General features: G+C 37.0%; 1 protein-coding gene across 1 annotated transcript in view; it reads left to right on the plus strand.

The window, feature by feature from the left end:
- Positions 1-17650, plus strand: part of TRDN (triadin) — a 394231-nt gene that overhangs the window by 210897 nt on the left and 165684 nt on the right. Inside the window, 1 exon segment of the mRNA XM_044917545.1 lies at positions 9112-9116. Within this exon segment, the coding sequence (XP_044773480.1) occupies positions 9112-9116 (5 nt within the window).

Genomic DNA, 17650 nt, shown 5'->3' on the forward strand with positions numbered 1-17650 from the left:
TCTACCTGGATGAACTTAAATGTGATAACTACAGTTTCAGCCTCTTTATTGGTAAAATACTGATACTCATATTACCTATCACAGAGAGGTATTGTAAAGACAGAATAAAACTATAATGACTGCAGTTCTTATTATTGTGTTTGATATTGATGAACTTAGGAAGTTCTCCTTCTATTGCATTTTATTAATTTAACACAACTTTTCACAAACAATAACTTGCAGATCACCAGCATCAAAATCAACCGTGAAGCTTGTTAAAAATTCATATTCCCGCCATATCTTAGATCTTGTGAATCAGATTCTCTGGCAATTCAGAAAGGAAAAAAAAAATCTCTATTTTAACAAGGTCTTCAGTTGAGTCTTGTTTACAGTAAATTCTGAGAACCTTTGGTTTATGTCCATGTGTAAAAAAAACTTACAGATCCAACCCAATTGTTTTATACCAGACACCTGAACTTGGTACCCTGTTTCAAATAGTCTTTTCTCCATTTTATCTAAATTAAAGTAAATTAAGTAAATTAAATTTAAATAAATAAATACATTTTAATTAATTAATTTTAATATATAAATAATTTATTTAATAATTAATAATTTAAATTAATTAATTAATTAAATCTGAATGCCTTGGTGAGTGATGCATTATCCAATGACCACAGATCCAATGATCCTTTTGGCTATATATTTATGCTTCACATAGTCAATGGCCAGGGAAGAATTTGGGTAGCTGGTCAGGCGATGTTTTCTGTAAGTCATGTTCTGACATCAGCATGTTCTGTGCACTTTCTGGCCAGATCCTGACCAAGGCACACCTGTAGCTATGCTCTCTTCAACTCACATTTATTTAGAATATTGTGTTTTCTGTACTTATATGCATTTTACATTTGACATTTCAAAACCCTGTAATGTAGACATTATTAACGATTAACAAAGGTAGGCTTGGAGTTTATTTATCCATGCTAAGTTAGTAAATATCAGATCTAGGATTTCAGCCCTGAACTTCTGGTTCTATGCACAAGCATCTTTCTAGTATATTACTATGCAGACATCAGCGTTTGAGGATCCTACCTTCATCCTACCTTCCTACCTTCTGAGACATCAACAAGTTTTGGAAGATGAAGACATAAAGTTTTTGCTTTAGATTTCATGAAGTTCTGCAATAGAAACATCATGCTGGGATCTCAGTATAGAGTACCTTAGCAATGCTTCTCAAAATATAATGTGCACACAAATCACCTGGGAATCTTGTGAAAATGCAGATTCGGATTTGGTAGGTCAAGGGTGGGGCCTGAGATTCTGCATTTTTACCAAGCTCCCAAGGATTGCTAATGCTGTTGGTCCAGGACTACATCTCAGTAGCAAATCCCTAGGTGATTTAGAAGGAGGTGGAGAGAAACTAAATATTTCTAAAAATGCTTTTAATTTAGTATGAGTCACCTGAATGATCTATAATTGGCCAGATATCCTTCAGAATGGCTAAAATGCCACTCATGAGGGGCACCTGGGTGGCTCGTTTGTTAAGCATCTGCCTTCGGCTCAGGTCATGATCCCAGGGTCCTGGGATCGAGCCCCACATCTGGCTCCTTGCTCAGCGGAAAGCCTGCTTCTCCCTCTCCCACTCCCCCTGCTTGTGTTCCTTCTCTTGCTGTGTCTCTCTCTATCAAATAAATAAAATCTTTAAAAAATAAAAATAAAATAAAATAAAATAAAATGCCACTCATGGAGAAATTTTGACTATTTGTCTGGGAAGGAACAATAGTTTTCAAGCCAAGTACCTAAGCATTCTAGAAAGGCTTACAAGAGAGCAAGAGAAATGCCAGTGGGTATGGGGGGAAAGGTTACATTATACTTGCAAATTATAATAACCTATTGTATAGTATGTAAAATATTTTGATTTGGCCAGCTACACAAATGGAATGAATTAGTAGTTGCAAATTTTAAATAAAAATCCCATTACATTTATAAGTCAGTGCTATATCAGTATCAATCTAAAAAAGGAATTCATTTGGTCATTAGAGATCACAATTTAATGTAAAGTACATGTAAGATCTTGCTCCAAGACTCCAAATCAAAATGCTTCTTGAATATTTAGAGAACAGTCCAGTGCTAGTCCAAGGTTTGAAACTTTTGCCTCCCATTCAAAACTGCTACAGACACATTTTATTTGGCCCACACGGATTTTTTTATTCACTGATTTTAAGTGTGGTCATCTTGAATAAGGGGAGCTTGCCATTGTCTTCATCAACTTCCATGCATCTGCTTCACCCATTCACTCACTTGGCTCCAGATACCATTTCTGTGTGGTAATTATGTGAAGACAGTTTCCTCTTGATATAATAATTTCTTAAATTCCTGATCAACCCTTGATGTCTTGGTCTGCAAGGGCTGCCAGGAAAAAACACCACAGATTGGGTGACTTAAATAACAGAAACTTATTTTCTCACAGTCCAAGGTCGGAGTGCCATGATGGTTGGGTTCTGGAAAGAGCCCACTTCCTGGCTTGCAGATGTCTGCTTCTTGCTATGTTCACCTGGTGAAGAGAGAGCGCAGGTGGCTCTTCCTCTTCTTAGAATGACACAGTTCTATGAGATCAGGGTTCCACTCTTACGACCTCATTTAAGCTTAATTACTTCCTAAAGGCCTAATTTCCAATACAGTCATATGGGGGTTAGGGGTCCAACATATGGATTTGGAGGAGACACAATTCAGTCTGTAGTACTTAGTAACCTCTAAGCCTAGTTATTAGTAAAGCACCTTAAATGTTTACCTCATACAATTAGAGTTGTTTAAATATTTGAGTCCTCAATGATTTGCATATTGCATGTCTATCATATGTGGTTTTACACCAGCATAAATTCCCAACTTGCGCCTTCTTTTCTATATGCTTGCTATTGATAGGAGTCAATATTTTTTTAAATGTCTTAACTGGACTCAAATATAACTGACTCATCCTGAAAACAATAAAACAAAAGGAGTAATCTCATCCCTGGCAACTACTATATATCATTTACCTAGCTAGTAAGCAGATTATTAAGTAAAAATTTTTAGAATCCAGTTGAGAGAGAGAGAGGGAGACATCAGACTCACATTTCATTTGGCATTTGGACTATACGAGCTTATGTTACTGGAGATAATTTGACACAGAACTGACAAGTGATTCTCTCACTGCCCCAATGTTCACAGGACAAGGGAGAAACTATAAATAATAGTGTCACCTTAAGTTTCATTGGATTCTAATTCTGTTGTTGTTGTTGCAAGATAGACATAAATCAAGTAACTCCAATTCCCCAATTTGAGGCAGATTTTGATAGATTATTCAAGTGTTTGACTTCAGTTTATCTCCTACTAGAGGTTCATAAAACACCAAGTAGCAAATGTTTTGCCTTCAGTCTGTCACTTGGAAAAGGATGTGTCATTTGTAAAGTGGGACACCTAGGTTTCCATTGTTATATTTAAAGAGTGATTTAATTTGACATTTCACCCTGGAACCCAATACTATGTTTAAGTGAATAACATAACAATGTTGCAGGATTACAAGGCTTTTGCTAGGACCTCCTTTTGACTCCCAGAGAAGGAGTTTTCACAGTGCGGACACTGGCCCCGAGCAGCTTCCCAAGCAGTCCGCGTTATCAGGAGGTGCTGAGATCATGGGCTTTGTCAGGGCGTGCAGATGTGCTGCCTGCAACTTCATTAACATAAATGATTAGGAACTAGGACATATTTAGTATTAATCAAGCTGTTTTTAGTGAGGCTGATTATACACAGTCCTTGATGCACTATTTTAGTCTGGAACTTCCTTAGGGCCAAGTTGCAAGAAAATGGCATTATGAAAAAAAGGAACCTACTTGTGGCACTAAAGTGTGCTTTTTGATTTGAGGAATGCAGATTTAACAGGTCAAAACGTAGGAGCTTAAACGTATTTGGCATTTTTTTTGTTTTCAAAAAGTAGAGCTTATGTACAGACTGGATTGTTAAGTGTGTTCCCAGGACATTGGAAACAATTTACGATTTTATCAGTAGATTTTAAAAAATCATGGACCTTGTTATGAGTGAAACTGCTCTCACATCTTTGAGGCCCTTAAAAGCTTCCTTTGTGCATTCATAGCACTTAAAACAAAGAAAACGAGTTTCTCATAGCACACAACTGCTTCTTGGAAACCTTGGTGTGCTTCTTATCTTGGGCTATTTGTCTCATGCCTTGAAGCTGTATCTTGCCTTCCTTCAGTTTCACTCTTCTCCCCACATCACATGCTTTGCACATCATAATGAAGTTTTTATGGCTTTAAATATTTGAGTATGAAGACAAATTGCATTATTCAATCACTTGTTTCCTTTACTCCTACTGTATTTTTTAGAATATGTTTGGCTACAGTTGCATTAAACAGATATATAACAACCACCTCATGTAATCATTTTGGGCATTGTCAATTTGCATTTATTTATGGCATAATTTAAAAGGGACTAGCTTAAATATAATATTAATTCTCACATTCTTTCAAAAAGGTATTACATTTTGTAACAGAATTCCCATGTCTATTGGGAGCTCCACTGGGGCTGAAAAGCCTGCAAGTTCAAAGAGTCACTATAGTTAACCACTTATTTCATTAAAGGAGCAGGTCTACTGAGTTCTTCTTCTGAATGATATGGCAACTGTTATATTAACATTACAGGTTATTCTTACTTTTAGTGTGAGAGCCACTTTATCAGCCAGTGTTTATCAGAACTATATTTCTCAGGAAGGATTAGCCCCTCATTACTCTCAAACAGAATCCTCAGTGATTAAACAAATTGCTCCAGGTAACATTGTCCATCCTCACCCCATCACCAAAAACAGCTGCTTCATAAAATCTAAGTATGAGCACAGTTACCAGATATGATCCCATTATTTTTTAGTCAACAATGAGAAAAGATTTTTTTCTTTCCCCCTACTCAACATGGACATCCCCCCCAAATATCATGTTTTTTGTTGTCATTGTTCTCTGAAGAATAGAAGACTTCCACCCACATGTAATTACTGGACATTTAGTGTAAAATTGCCACAACTTTTCTATTGTGGCAAATATGTGGACGGAAGACGTTAAGTGATCCCTTGCTAAGTGTATATCTTCTCCTTAAATTACTTATTTTTGAAGATTTTTATTTACTTATTTGAGAGAGAGAGCGAGCACAAGTGGGGAGAGGGGCAGAGGGAGGTGGGAAGGGAGAGAGAATCTCTAGCAGACTCCCCACTGAGTTGGGAGCCCGACCGGGGCTCGATCTCTGGACTGCGAGATCATGACCTGAGCCGAAACCAAGAGTCAGACGCTTAACCAAATATGACACCCAGGTGACCCTCCTTAAATTACTTTTAATATTCCATTATAAACATACAATTTGCACAAATAAAGCCAAATATAAGGTGAGTAAATACTGTATACTCTATCATCTTCTTGAAAAAATATACAACTGGTACTTAGTATGGCAGTTGTAAATAATATCATAAATGCCATCACCCATATGTGGGCAAAAGAACTCTAGAGGGAAGACCAAGGACTCAGCTTCTAATCTCAGCTTTCACACTAATCAGTTGGGCAAAAGACCTCTAGAGAGAAGACCAAGGACTCAGCTTCTAATCTCAGCTTTGACACTAATCAGTTCTATGATCTTTGACAGATGGGTCTCCATTTCTTCACCTGCAAAGTGTGGGACCAGAACTTGAATGGTCTTTTAAGTCCCTTTCTGCTCCCACCCAGAGATTTCAAGTTTATTGTTTTCAGGCTGGTGGGTTGGTAATAAACTGCCTTAAGAGCAAAGAGAAGACTGCATGGCTTTGCATAGTGATTAAATAGCTACCATAGGTATGTACGGTATGGTTGTGGTCTGGATGGAGATGTCTACTTGTTGGGGCAACCAGGCATGCCCCTATGCAGTGAATAATACTATGAAGCATTATTTACTGACGTACAAAATTGAGCTGTACAGATCATAAAGGCTGTAAAAGTTAGGAGGAAGATGAGATATGAGTGAGGTAAGGCCATGCAATGAAATCACAAGACTTGCATTGGGCCATAAAGAGTGAGTTGGTAGGATTTGTGTAGAGGAGAAAGGAGCATTATAAGAAACTTATTATAAGATTACTTCTTACCATAGGATGAATCCAAGGACAATGTTCTACAGGAGCTAGTAATGTTTTATTTACAATTCTATTAAACCAAGAACTTTATCATCTTAGCTCTTCAGTGAGATATATCCTGAGAAGCAAAGAGCATAAAATAATAAAACAGAAATTTGGCCCCGGTTCTTATTCTATTAACTCTATGACACAATAAATTTTATTGAACTTTAGGCTAATATAATATTTTTCTTTGTTTTGTGGTGAAATAAACTTATATCTTTCAACAATTTTTAATGGAATTGACCTTTAGTTATAAATTTCGATAAAATATATAAGCCAAATTACTTTCACTACTTACTTAATTTAGAAAGTTGCTAACACAACTGAATGAAATAATGTATATAATGACTTAGCAGAATTTCTTTTTTTATTAAAGATTTTATTTATTTATGTATTTGAGAGAGAGCACAAGAGGGGGGAAGGGAGGAGCAGAAGGAGAGGGAAAAGCAGACTCCCCACGGAGCAGGGAGCCTGACCAGAGGCTCCATCCCAGGATGCTGAGATCATGACCTGAGCCAAAGGCAGATGCTTAACAAACTGAGCCACCCAGGCACCCCAACTTAGCACATTTTCTAGCACAGTTATGTACTCAACCATTAGTTGCTATTATTATCATTTTTCAGTCATGAAATTTCTGCAATATATATAATAAATCATTAAATTTTATGGTAGTTTTTTAAATTGGTCTCTACAGAAGATAGTAAGGTAACTGCATTAATGATACCATTCAGTATGTGTGAAACTCTAGATAATTTCTTAATACAGGCCTCAGGTCATATCCTGAAGAGGTTCACATACACAGCTAGAGATTTTATATCCCCTCATGGACTGCATGAGCCTGCTAAAGCAATTGAGCAAAGGAGGAGTATGATCAGATTTGCATTTTAGATTACTGTGTCAGCTATAGAAAGAATGGATGGCTGAGGGGTGAGGATTGGGGGTCTGGAGACGAGACAATTATAGGAGCCTACTGCTCATGGGGAAGTATTATGCTACTTTTCTTTTAAACAATCCTACTTAACCCTCAAAACAACTCCAAGCAGTGAATATGATTTCACATCATTTTAAAATTTAGAAAAGATCAGAAAAATCAAGTAAGTTGCCTAAGAGAATACAGCTATAACAGTGATATACAACTGACCTTCAAACAATGTGGAGGTCAGGGACACTGCCGGCCCTCTGTCTCGTGGTCGCAAAATCTGTGTGTAACTTGACCCTGTGAAAACTTAATTACCAATAACCTACTGTTGACTGGAAGCCTTATTGACACATAAACAGTTGATAAGGCATATTTTATATGTATTATATACTGTATTCTTAAACTAGAGAAAAGAAAAATATTATTAAGAAAGTCATGAGAGAAAATATATTTACAGTACTATACTGTATTTATAAAAAAAATCCACATGTAAATGGACCCATGCCATTCAAACCTGTGTTGTTCAAGGGTCAGCAGTAATTGGAATTGGAAGCCAGCTGTCGCATATTCAGGTTTAGTCTGTTTCCATTATCTTAGACTAGCAATTAAGTGTTAGAGCTGAGCGTGATTGCTCAAGTCTTATCTGACCTGAGTAAATGAATGGCATTAAGAATAGGAACAGGTCTGGGGAGAGATAATGAGCTCAGTTTGGGGCTTGCTGAGTGTATCCAGGTCCCTAGCACATCAAAATGGGTGATTAAGACTGTTTAATGAACGTAGTATTTATAAAGGTTTTTGCAGACTTATGGTGAAGCATCCCAGGGCTAGCAAAAACAGGGAGCTTTTACCTGTCCTAGGCCTGAAGAGGGAGGGGAATGGAGTGGTTTACAAAACCAAAAACTTTGTAACTCTAAGAGAGAGATGGCCAATCAGAGGAGATTTCCCTTCATTGGGAGAACACACCATCAAAACTCTGTAAAATGATGTGTGTAATATCCTCAATGAGCCTGGGAGAGAGTTGGTAAATAACTTTTCCCCTGCTGTAGTGTCTCTGGATGTTGCTCCCATAAACCAAAAATAACCCAAATCTAGAGGGCAAGGGGCTTAGTTAACACAGTCCATAAAGATCAGCGTGGAGACTGGATCTGGATTAAAAAAGACTATGCCACACGTCAGGCAGCAAGCTAAGCTCTGTTCATCCAAATGGTCGTGTCCAGTGGACAACTGAATATAGGAGTCTGGAGTTTACAAATGAGGAGATACAGATATTGGTGTCATAAACTTAATCCAAGCACAGCATTTCCTGAACTCTGTTATGGGGATCTCTAGTTCCATGCTATTCTTGGAGGAAAAAAATTTTCATGACAAAATATTTCTGGTCAGCATGTGTTATATTCCCTTCTTAGACATTCACAATGTACAGTAGTATATCAAGGATCTTTTACATGAATCATGGTTATGGAAAATGTTACCGTATTTGAACTTCTTATTTTGACATTATTTTAGATTTATAGAACAGTTGTTAAGATAATACAGAGATTCTTGTATGCCTTTCAACAAGCTTCTTCTAATGTTCACATTTTCCATAACCGTGGCTCATCTACCAAAACTAACAAATTAACTTTGGTACGACACTGTTTATTCAACTTTCACCTTCCAATGGCTTGAAAAAGATTCTTAAAAAAAATGATTACTTACATGTGTGATGGATGCACAAATATTAACATAAATATTCTCAGTTTTTCTCCCCCACCTTAACATCTAAGGAGTATTCTAGGGTTAGCTGGTCAGATCCCAAGGGTTTGTGTTCTATTCAGAATATGCTGGGAAAGCAGAAAAATTAGAAGGAATCCAAAGAATTAAATGTATTCATGTTGAAACAGAAAGGGTTAGTCCCCAGAAGAAAAGAAAAGATTTGAACAATGAGAAAAGAGGTCAGGAGGAGCAAACAGGAGATCTAGCATGGGCTAGAGGCAATTTTCAGTGTACGTTTGGGAGAGAGAAGGGTTTGGGGTGGCAGGAAGGGAAAAGCTGTCATGAGGGAGGGTTGGGAAGCTTAAATAAAAGAGTGAATCTTTAGACTGCCTCGCTTTGGGTCCTATAACATTAGCTATTTGGACTTCAGGAAAGATTTAAATTTATCTTCGAACCTTCCTGGAATTTTATTTTAATTTTTTAAAACTTCCTGGAAGTTTAGACTCTTGTTTCTTTTGATTGCAACACTGTGCTAGGGCTGAACGTGAGGTAACACAGTTATATTGGAGTTAATACGTTAGAACCAGTGTAATTCATCTTAGTATTGTGACAAAGTAGCTAAGTCCTAATAATTGATTGTCAAATAAACTTTATAAAAGAAATACATAACCGGGGCACCTGGGTGGCTCAGTAGGTTAAACGTCTGTCTTTGGCTCAGGTGATGATCACAGAGTCCCATGATCAAGCTGCCCATCTGGCCCCCTGCTCAGCGGGGAGTCTGCTTCTCCCTCTGTCCTTCACTCCACTCATGCTCTCTCTTTTTCTCTTGCTCTCTCTCACAAATAAATAAATAATAGTAAAAATCCTCAGAAGAAAGAAACACAAAACCAAACAGTTAGAAGAGGGTCAAGAAAAAGGGAAAGAAGAATGGAAAGAAATGGGAGTTTCCCATGGATCATGAACTACAAATACATTTTAGTAGACATCAAATATATTTCATTAGAAACTTGCATCTCTAAACTTAGAACTTTTTCCTTGCTACTTGGTTTTGATTTCCCATTATTGATTATTAAAAAGACTTTTTGTGAAAACCATTAACTTTTTCCTATTGACGTACCTATCTATAAAAGCTTTTCTCCCCTTACACATCTGACAATATAGCCAGGGGGTGTCTGTCTGATTCGACTCTCCAGGAGCAGTATTTACTCTGGGGACCCAGGGGAGGCACCCACGAAGCAGGAAACAGAAAAGGACCCACCTGTTGACTAGGATCTTTTTTATTTGTTGTCTTGGGGTTCTCTCATAACATTTATCATGGTATCAAAAAAGTTTTTTTCCTGTATTTTGATCTATAAAGGACCAGACAGGAAGTTAAGGATGACGTGGGTTGTGAATGTGAGTGAATGTGATCTAATAGTAGCTTTCTTATTATGGAATTCTGATTAGAACCCTCTCATGCCAGCAAATTTTTCCCATAAAGCATTTTATAAAATAGAACTGGGTCCCTCCAAAAGCTCTAACTTGTAAGTACCAGTTTTTCTTTATAAAACATTTATTTGTTATTTGTGTCAGCTTGACCTAGATGTTTCTTCCTATTATACAAACTTGTTACAATTCCAAAAGATATTTTTATTCCTCTCTAGAACAAAATGAGTCTTTAAAGCCAGGTCGGTTTTAGCCAAATGGAGTAAAGAGTCCTGGCAATTGTTCACATAATAAAGGGTGAGGGTTGCTCACTTCAATTAGGTGTGGATTTTAAATGTTTTAAATGTGTTTAGCGCTTTTTTTTGTTCTTAATATTTTTAAACATTAAAACATAAAAAATTTTTGATCTAGTACAATAGACCTTATATGTTATTCATTTTGTTTTGTTATTCATTTGGGATAGTTCATGAGAGATGATGAAATTTATGTAGCCCATGAGTTAAAATAAACCCGAATTCATAATACCCAGTGCTCATTACATCACATGCCCTCCTTAATGAATCACATGCCTGTACCTCTGAAATAAATAATACATTATGTGTTAATTAATTGAATTTAAATTTTAAAAAGTTTAAAAAAAATGTGTATTACCTAGTGAAGGAATGCAATCTGGAAATTTGTGTGTGATTCCAATTATATGGCATTCTGGAAAAGGCAAACTATGGATATAGTTAGTGAAAAGATTAATGTTTGCCAGAGTAAAGAAATATCTCATTTTGGTTACAGTTTGTGTTTCCCTAATGGCTAATAATGTTGAGTATCTTTTTCATGTTTATTAGACATTTGTGTATCATCTTTAATGATTTATTCTACTCTTTTGTTTTAATTGAGTTGCTGTATTTTATACTGAGTTTTAAGATTTCTTATATATTCTGGATACAAATTCTAAGATACATGATTTGAAAATAAAAAAACAAAAAATAAAATAAACCTGAATTCAACATAATAAAATGATGACTTTAAAGTTGTACTCTCTGAAAAGATCCTTGTTTCCTTTTTAATATTGATTTCCATTAGGCATATTTTTTTAAAATTGAAGGGTTTTGATTGACTCATACAATGTGCCCAATATACCTAATTTTTAGTAATTTTCAAGTCAAATTATTTTTGCAAATAACTATAAGTCTTTTTAATTTATGTAGTAAATCAAGTCCTAAGTTCTCTATAAAAATAGCAGCATCTTTGAAATGGCACTATAAAGTGATGTATATTTCAATTTTGAAGGATAACCAGCTTTTTCTCTAAATATTGATGATTTCATCACAAAAAGAAAAAGTTCAATTTTCTGATGTTTCTAGGCATTCTTGACATTCCAGCTGTAATGGAGTACTTTTACAATCCATTTCCAAATACAAATAAATGCAAAAAAATAAATTAGGGTGAAACCATGAGAAAAACAATATTTTATAAATAAGATGATATTGAAAATGAAAAGATATTAGAAAAGAATCTTATATTTATGTTTTTAAGAAAAACACATTGGAAGTGTTTACAATAAAAGATCTTGAGGAAGCAATGACTCCACATAAAAATAAAGTTTAAAAGTGTTAAAAGAGTTCTTCCAAGGTCTCCAAATGTCAGCAGCACCAAAAAACCAAAAACCAAAACAAACAAAAAACAACCAATAAAACAAAAGCAAAAAAACACAAGGGAAACAACAAAAATTGCAATTATACTATATGAAGCTACCCAGAGATAAGTGTGTGGCAATGGAGAGCTTCTCACTTAGTGAAAGTCAACAGATTTTGAGCACTTGCTTTCTTTCTTTTTTTTTAAATTTTATTTTATTATGTTAGGTCAATCACCATACATCACATCATTAGTTTTTGATGTAGTGTTCCATGATTCATTGTTTGCGTATAACACCCAGTGCTCCATGCAGAACGTCCCTCTTTAATACCCATCACCAGGCTAACCCATCCCTCTACCTGCCTCCCCTCTAGAACCCTCAGTTTCTTTCTCAGAGTCCATAGTCTCTCATGGTTCGTCTCTACCTCCAATTTCCACCCCCCTTCATTTTTCCCTTCCTACTATCTTCTTCTTCTTCTTCTTTTTTAATATATAATGTATTGTTTCAGAGGTACAGGTCTGTGATTCAATAGTCTTACACAATTCACAGCACTCACCATAGCACATACCCTCCCCAATGTCTATCACCCAGCCACCCCATCCCTCCCACACCCCACCACTCCAGCAACCCTCAGTTTGTTTCCTGAGATTAAGAATTCCTCATATCAGTGAGGTCATATGATACATGTCTTTCTCTGATTGACTTATTTTGCTCAGCATAATACCCTCCAATACATGCCCTCTTTAATACCCATCTTGCTTTCTAAAATGTAAAAGCATTGAGGGGAAAAATAAAAACCAGAGTCTTTCTGTCTCATCTCTCCCTCTCTCTCTCTCCCTCTCTCTCCTTTCTCTCTACCCCCCCCCCCCCCCACACACACTCTGAGGCTGCCTTTGCTTTCCCATCTAGATAGAAAAGTGAAAAAAAATAAATAAGTGTGGCAGCCTTCATCTATATAAATGTAACCCATTCAAAAGTAACACACTTATCTAAAAATGCTTTTATCATTTTTGAAAGGTTTGAGGGAAATCTACCTAATCCATTTTAAATATCAAGTTTAATTAACATAAGATACTTTTTTGCAATTTGAAATGTATCAAGCTATTTCTTTGCATTCCCTTTTTGCCTACGAAATTCAAAAACAGAAAAGAACTGTGGTTATGTCGGAGTGCTTGGGCTGTGAGGGGCTGAAAGCTGTTTGACAACATGCCGTAGAAAGAGGAACTTCGGTTCTGCCGGGGTCCGTTCACGGGCAAGTGTCTGATAGAATACGTCTCCCGCAAGCTTCATTTTCCACTTGCAGCAGGGAGAACAGGGTGTGCGGTTCGCTTTGTTTAGAACCCTTGCGGTGTCATTTCTGGGATTTGGGAAGTTGGGCAAGTGGCTCTTGGCTGAGCCGATTTTCTCACTGGTTACAGAAGGTATAGACTTTTTACCTGAGGACCAAGTAAATGCTGATGCCCCTGAGGTCATGTGCTTTCATCTGGTAGTGAAATTTCCTCTCACCTTGAAATAAGTAACATTCCAACCAAAATTAAATACATTTTTTTTTGCCTTGCTCTGACCACATAAAATAATCATTGAGATCCCTTCTCTACAATCCTTTGCAGGTTTAATGAACTGTCTTAAGGTCTCTTGAAAAAGTTCGGATTTACAGTGATCAGGCCTGGGGTCCTCCGGGACATTTCCATCGTGAATGGTGCTGTATCACTAAGAGTTCTCAGCCAGTATCTGCAGGACCCGCGAGCAGTCGCTCTGCCCCTGGGGTCCTTCAGCTGGCCCTGGGAGTAACACCTGCCACCCTCCGTCAGAGCCAGGCTCCACAGACCATTTCACACTCTGTCTGTGCTTACTGCCCCCAGAAGTAGCTTTTGCACTTTCACTTGGCCTTGGTTTTGGGCCTCTGTGATGGTTCCCTTAGATTCTATCTTTAATATCCTTCAAAGTCCTTACTGTAACTGTAAACTTTCCCACTTCTTATTCCCATACCTAGTGTTCCTGGAAGGAATCTTTTAAAACCGTAGACCCTGGCCAGGGGTTTGACGTAAGGCAAAATAAACATCTGTTGATTGAGAAAATTGTCATTTTAAGAGTCTCAGGTAGTCTCTGAAAGGTGTTATAGAATTGCTGGTTGTGAATTGTTTGTTTTAATAGCTGATAATGAGAAGAGCTGGCTTCCAAGAATAATTCAGCTATCACTAAAGAAAAAGCCAAGGCAAAGACAATGGATTCAAGTTCTGACAGACCAATGTAGTTATGCCAGATAATTCGAGTGAAGTCCTTAATTTAGAGAGCTTTGCTGCCATAGCAACCTAATTACAATGTAAAGTGAGGTACTCCTACCACCATTCTATAAGGTTACATTGCTTCAAGAGTCCCAAATAAAATTCAGAGGAAGAAAACAAAGAAAAAAGAACAAGAATATTTGTATTGAATTCTTTTACTTTCTTAATTTTCTTCCTTACAACATAATCACAAAGTCCAGTGGGATCCTTAACACCACCCAGCAACAGCCAAATTTCCTCTTAAAACAGAGCTCAGCATCATATAGTTTCTCTGCTTGGAACCTCTCAGTAGTCTCTTATCTTACAGTAAAATGGGACCATCATACCATGAAAAACAGAGTCTATGTTCAAGGTCTTGGCAGATATTTTTCCTCTGCTGCAAAAATCTTCTCGATAGTCAAAACTCTCCTGCTTTTTTTAAAGACTCTCTTCAGATCTTACCCATTTAGAAAGATTTACCCTTCTTCCTTAAAAAACAAAACAAAACAAAGCAAAACAAACAAAAAACAATGCTGCCTTCCACCCTCTCATTCTCCAATCCTCTAAGACAAGCTCTTTTTTCCTGACACCATGTACACATATTCTCTATTTGTGATATACACAGCATACATATTTATTTAAAGTCTTAAAAATTGACATTTTTCCAGATTTCACATTTTTCAAGCCATAGCAAAACCAAAGAACATACAGTAGCTATTTACAAAGCAAAAGCTTTCTAAGTTACCTGCTCCCAGCAAGATTGAGAAATAGATGCAAGAAGAAGCATGCTTCATTTGGAGAATGAAGGAATAAATGGGTGGAGAGGGCTCTAAACACTCTACTCATTCCCCTGCCTTTTATGGTTGAAGACAGAAGAGTTACTCATAGTTGCATAAGGCAGCGGCTACTAATTATAGCGAAACCAAGACTAGAATCCGCTTCTTCATTCCAGCACAGCACCCCTTTATAACATGTTAAATCCTACTGATGTACTTTTTTCCCTGAAGTTTCTCAACATAAAATATTCCAGACACAGCCTCCCTTTATACAGAAAAGTAAGAATTAACGTGCTTTTACTCAGATAGATCAATAAATGTCTTATCTAAAGAAATTACCGAAGATTATATGTGGTCAGACTTTTATTGTTTCTAAAATATCATAATAGCTACTTGCTGCTAACATTATTTTATGAACATCCCCTCTGGTCTAGGCACTTCAGCTCAGTGTCGCCATTCCTCACAACAAGCCAGCAAAGTAGATTTTATTAGTCCCATTTTTCAAATGAGGTCAACAAAATTCAGTGTGTCATAGTGCATTGCTCAATTTTCCGCAACCAGAAAGGGTCAGAGAATTTAGACCAAGGTCACTCCCGCTAGCACCCATGCTTTCTCTCTTGCCTCGTGCCTCTGTAAGATAACAATGGAGAACTGTAATAATCACTGGTGTCATTGAACTTATCTGCTTGTGTGAAGTTTCCCATGATCATGGTATGAGTGGGGTTCCAAGCCAACCTCTGCCACTCTAAAGCAATAAGGTGACGGTGACAAAATGTGTTGGAGTGTATTGCTCTGGAAGAAACACGCCTTTATTTACTTGACTGGGACCAAGAATCCATCAATCCTGGCCATAGAGGGTTAGAAGAGAAGCCCCCATCTGACGTGTAAAATTTGGATAATCTCTACAGTAGAAAGGAAAAGAGGGGACTCACAAAACATAAGATGAAAAATTAAACAGTTGCATTTATTTTCCCGTTTTGCTGGGAACAGGCATCTTAGAAAGCTTCACGATTATAATGAACTATTGTTCATTCTCTGGCTTTGAGATGACATAAAAACATTTTAAAGCAAGAGAAAAGCCCATTGTAAGGGCTTAGAAAGTAAAAAGTAAGTCATTTAATTTTTCTTTCATCTGATGTTAATTTATTCAGAAGCGAATAACATATTTGTGGCTCAGAGCTGCTCACTGTGGAGAGGATTTCTCTCTCCACCAGCCTTCCCTGTGATCCCTGCCAGAGAGACCCATCATTTCAGGGCCTATGACACTCTTGCCAGAGAAAGGCAGGACACTGATCAGTTCACACGCTACAGACACATTTAATTGCTACCCCTCTGAAAGCCAATGGCATTAAATGTTCTAACTCTTCTCTAGCTGCCACCAAAAAAAACCAGCCAACAATCTGGAAGAGAGGGTGAGGAGGAAATGAAATATTTGGGTGCATAGTCCCAGGTGGAAAGGGAAGGGTATTGTTGACTGTTGAGGGAGAAAATAGGGGAAGAATTTTCATAAAAGAAACATGGGTTACTTTTATTTCCAAGCAGGAAATAATTAAATTATGGTGTCTTTTATAATTCCACTCATTCTGCTCCTGCCAAATCACCTATAGAATAGAGACAATCGTGATTGAAGAAATGCCAAATCTTCAGAAGTTAATGTTTTAAATGAATTCACCATGGATAAAGTAAGCCCCAACTTTCTACATGGCACCCAGAATTTCTACAGCTTAAAGGTCTAATTCATAAAAATGTTATTAAAGTACATTATTTATACATTATTTTTGTAGACTTCTGCTTTTATTCATGACTCTTTCAGCGTATGGCCGTAATCACAGGCAGAGTGTAAATGGAAGCTTTAATTCAATCTGAACTAAGGCAAAAATACTGTATCACCACAATAAAATTGCAGTTATATTAATTTAAAGGGTAGGATTTATTGCACAAGAGTATTCTCTTTAAAAAAAAAAAATGAAAAGAACGTCTTTCATCTTATGACCTCAAATATCGACTTTCATTCTGAAGTTCAATGTAAGATTGACTAATTGACATGCACTTTTTTTTTTTTAAAGATTTTATTTATTTATTTGACAGACAGAGACACAGCGAGAGAGGGAACACAAGCAGGGGGAGTGGGAGAGGGAGAAGCAGGCTCCCCGCTGGGCAGGGAGCCTGATGTGGGGCTTGATCCCAGGACCCTGGGATCATGACCTGAGCCGAAGGCAGACGCTTAACGACCGAGCCACCCAGGCGCCCCAACATGCACTTTTGAATGAAATATTTATTCATCGACATTAGGAAACTGAGAGACTTGGATCCTGAGTTGTGATTTTATTGTGACCACAGCGTTGATGTCTGATAAGGGCTAAGAAATATTTACAAGCAATCTGTATTTTAATTAACCCATTTTCTGGCACAAACAATTAGCAAATGCCTATTCAATTGTCTGGCATATGCATTTTTTAGATAAGATGGAAAACGCCCTGGTATGTAAAATTTCTCCCAGACCAGCTGAAAGTAATGATACTTAAATCAAAAGCATCTTTATTCAGAATTTGAAACACGATTTACATATTTAATATGCATAAACCTGTAGGAAAAGGCAAAGTGGAACTCAACTGGTTTATTTCTAACTCTGGAACTATCACAAGTGGACTTCTTGACTTTCTCCTGACTGGAAGAGCAAGTGTAATGGTAGACCACAGACACATTCCGACAGAGTGTGAATATATTTCTTCCTACGACACGAGCTTATCTCTAGGAGTCATGAGAAGGGGTTCTTTATAAATTATACTT

This window comes from Neomonachus schauinslandi, chromosome 8 (genome assembly GCF_002201575.2).
Source record: "Neomonachus schauinslandi chromosome 8, ASM220157v2, whole genome shotgun sequence".
NCBI classification, from domain to species: domain Eukaryota; kingdom Metazoa; phylum Chordata; class Mammalia; order Carnivora; family Phocidae; genus Neomonachus; species Neomonachus schauinslandi.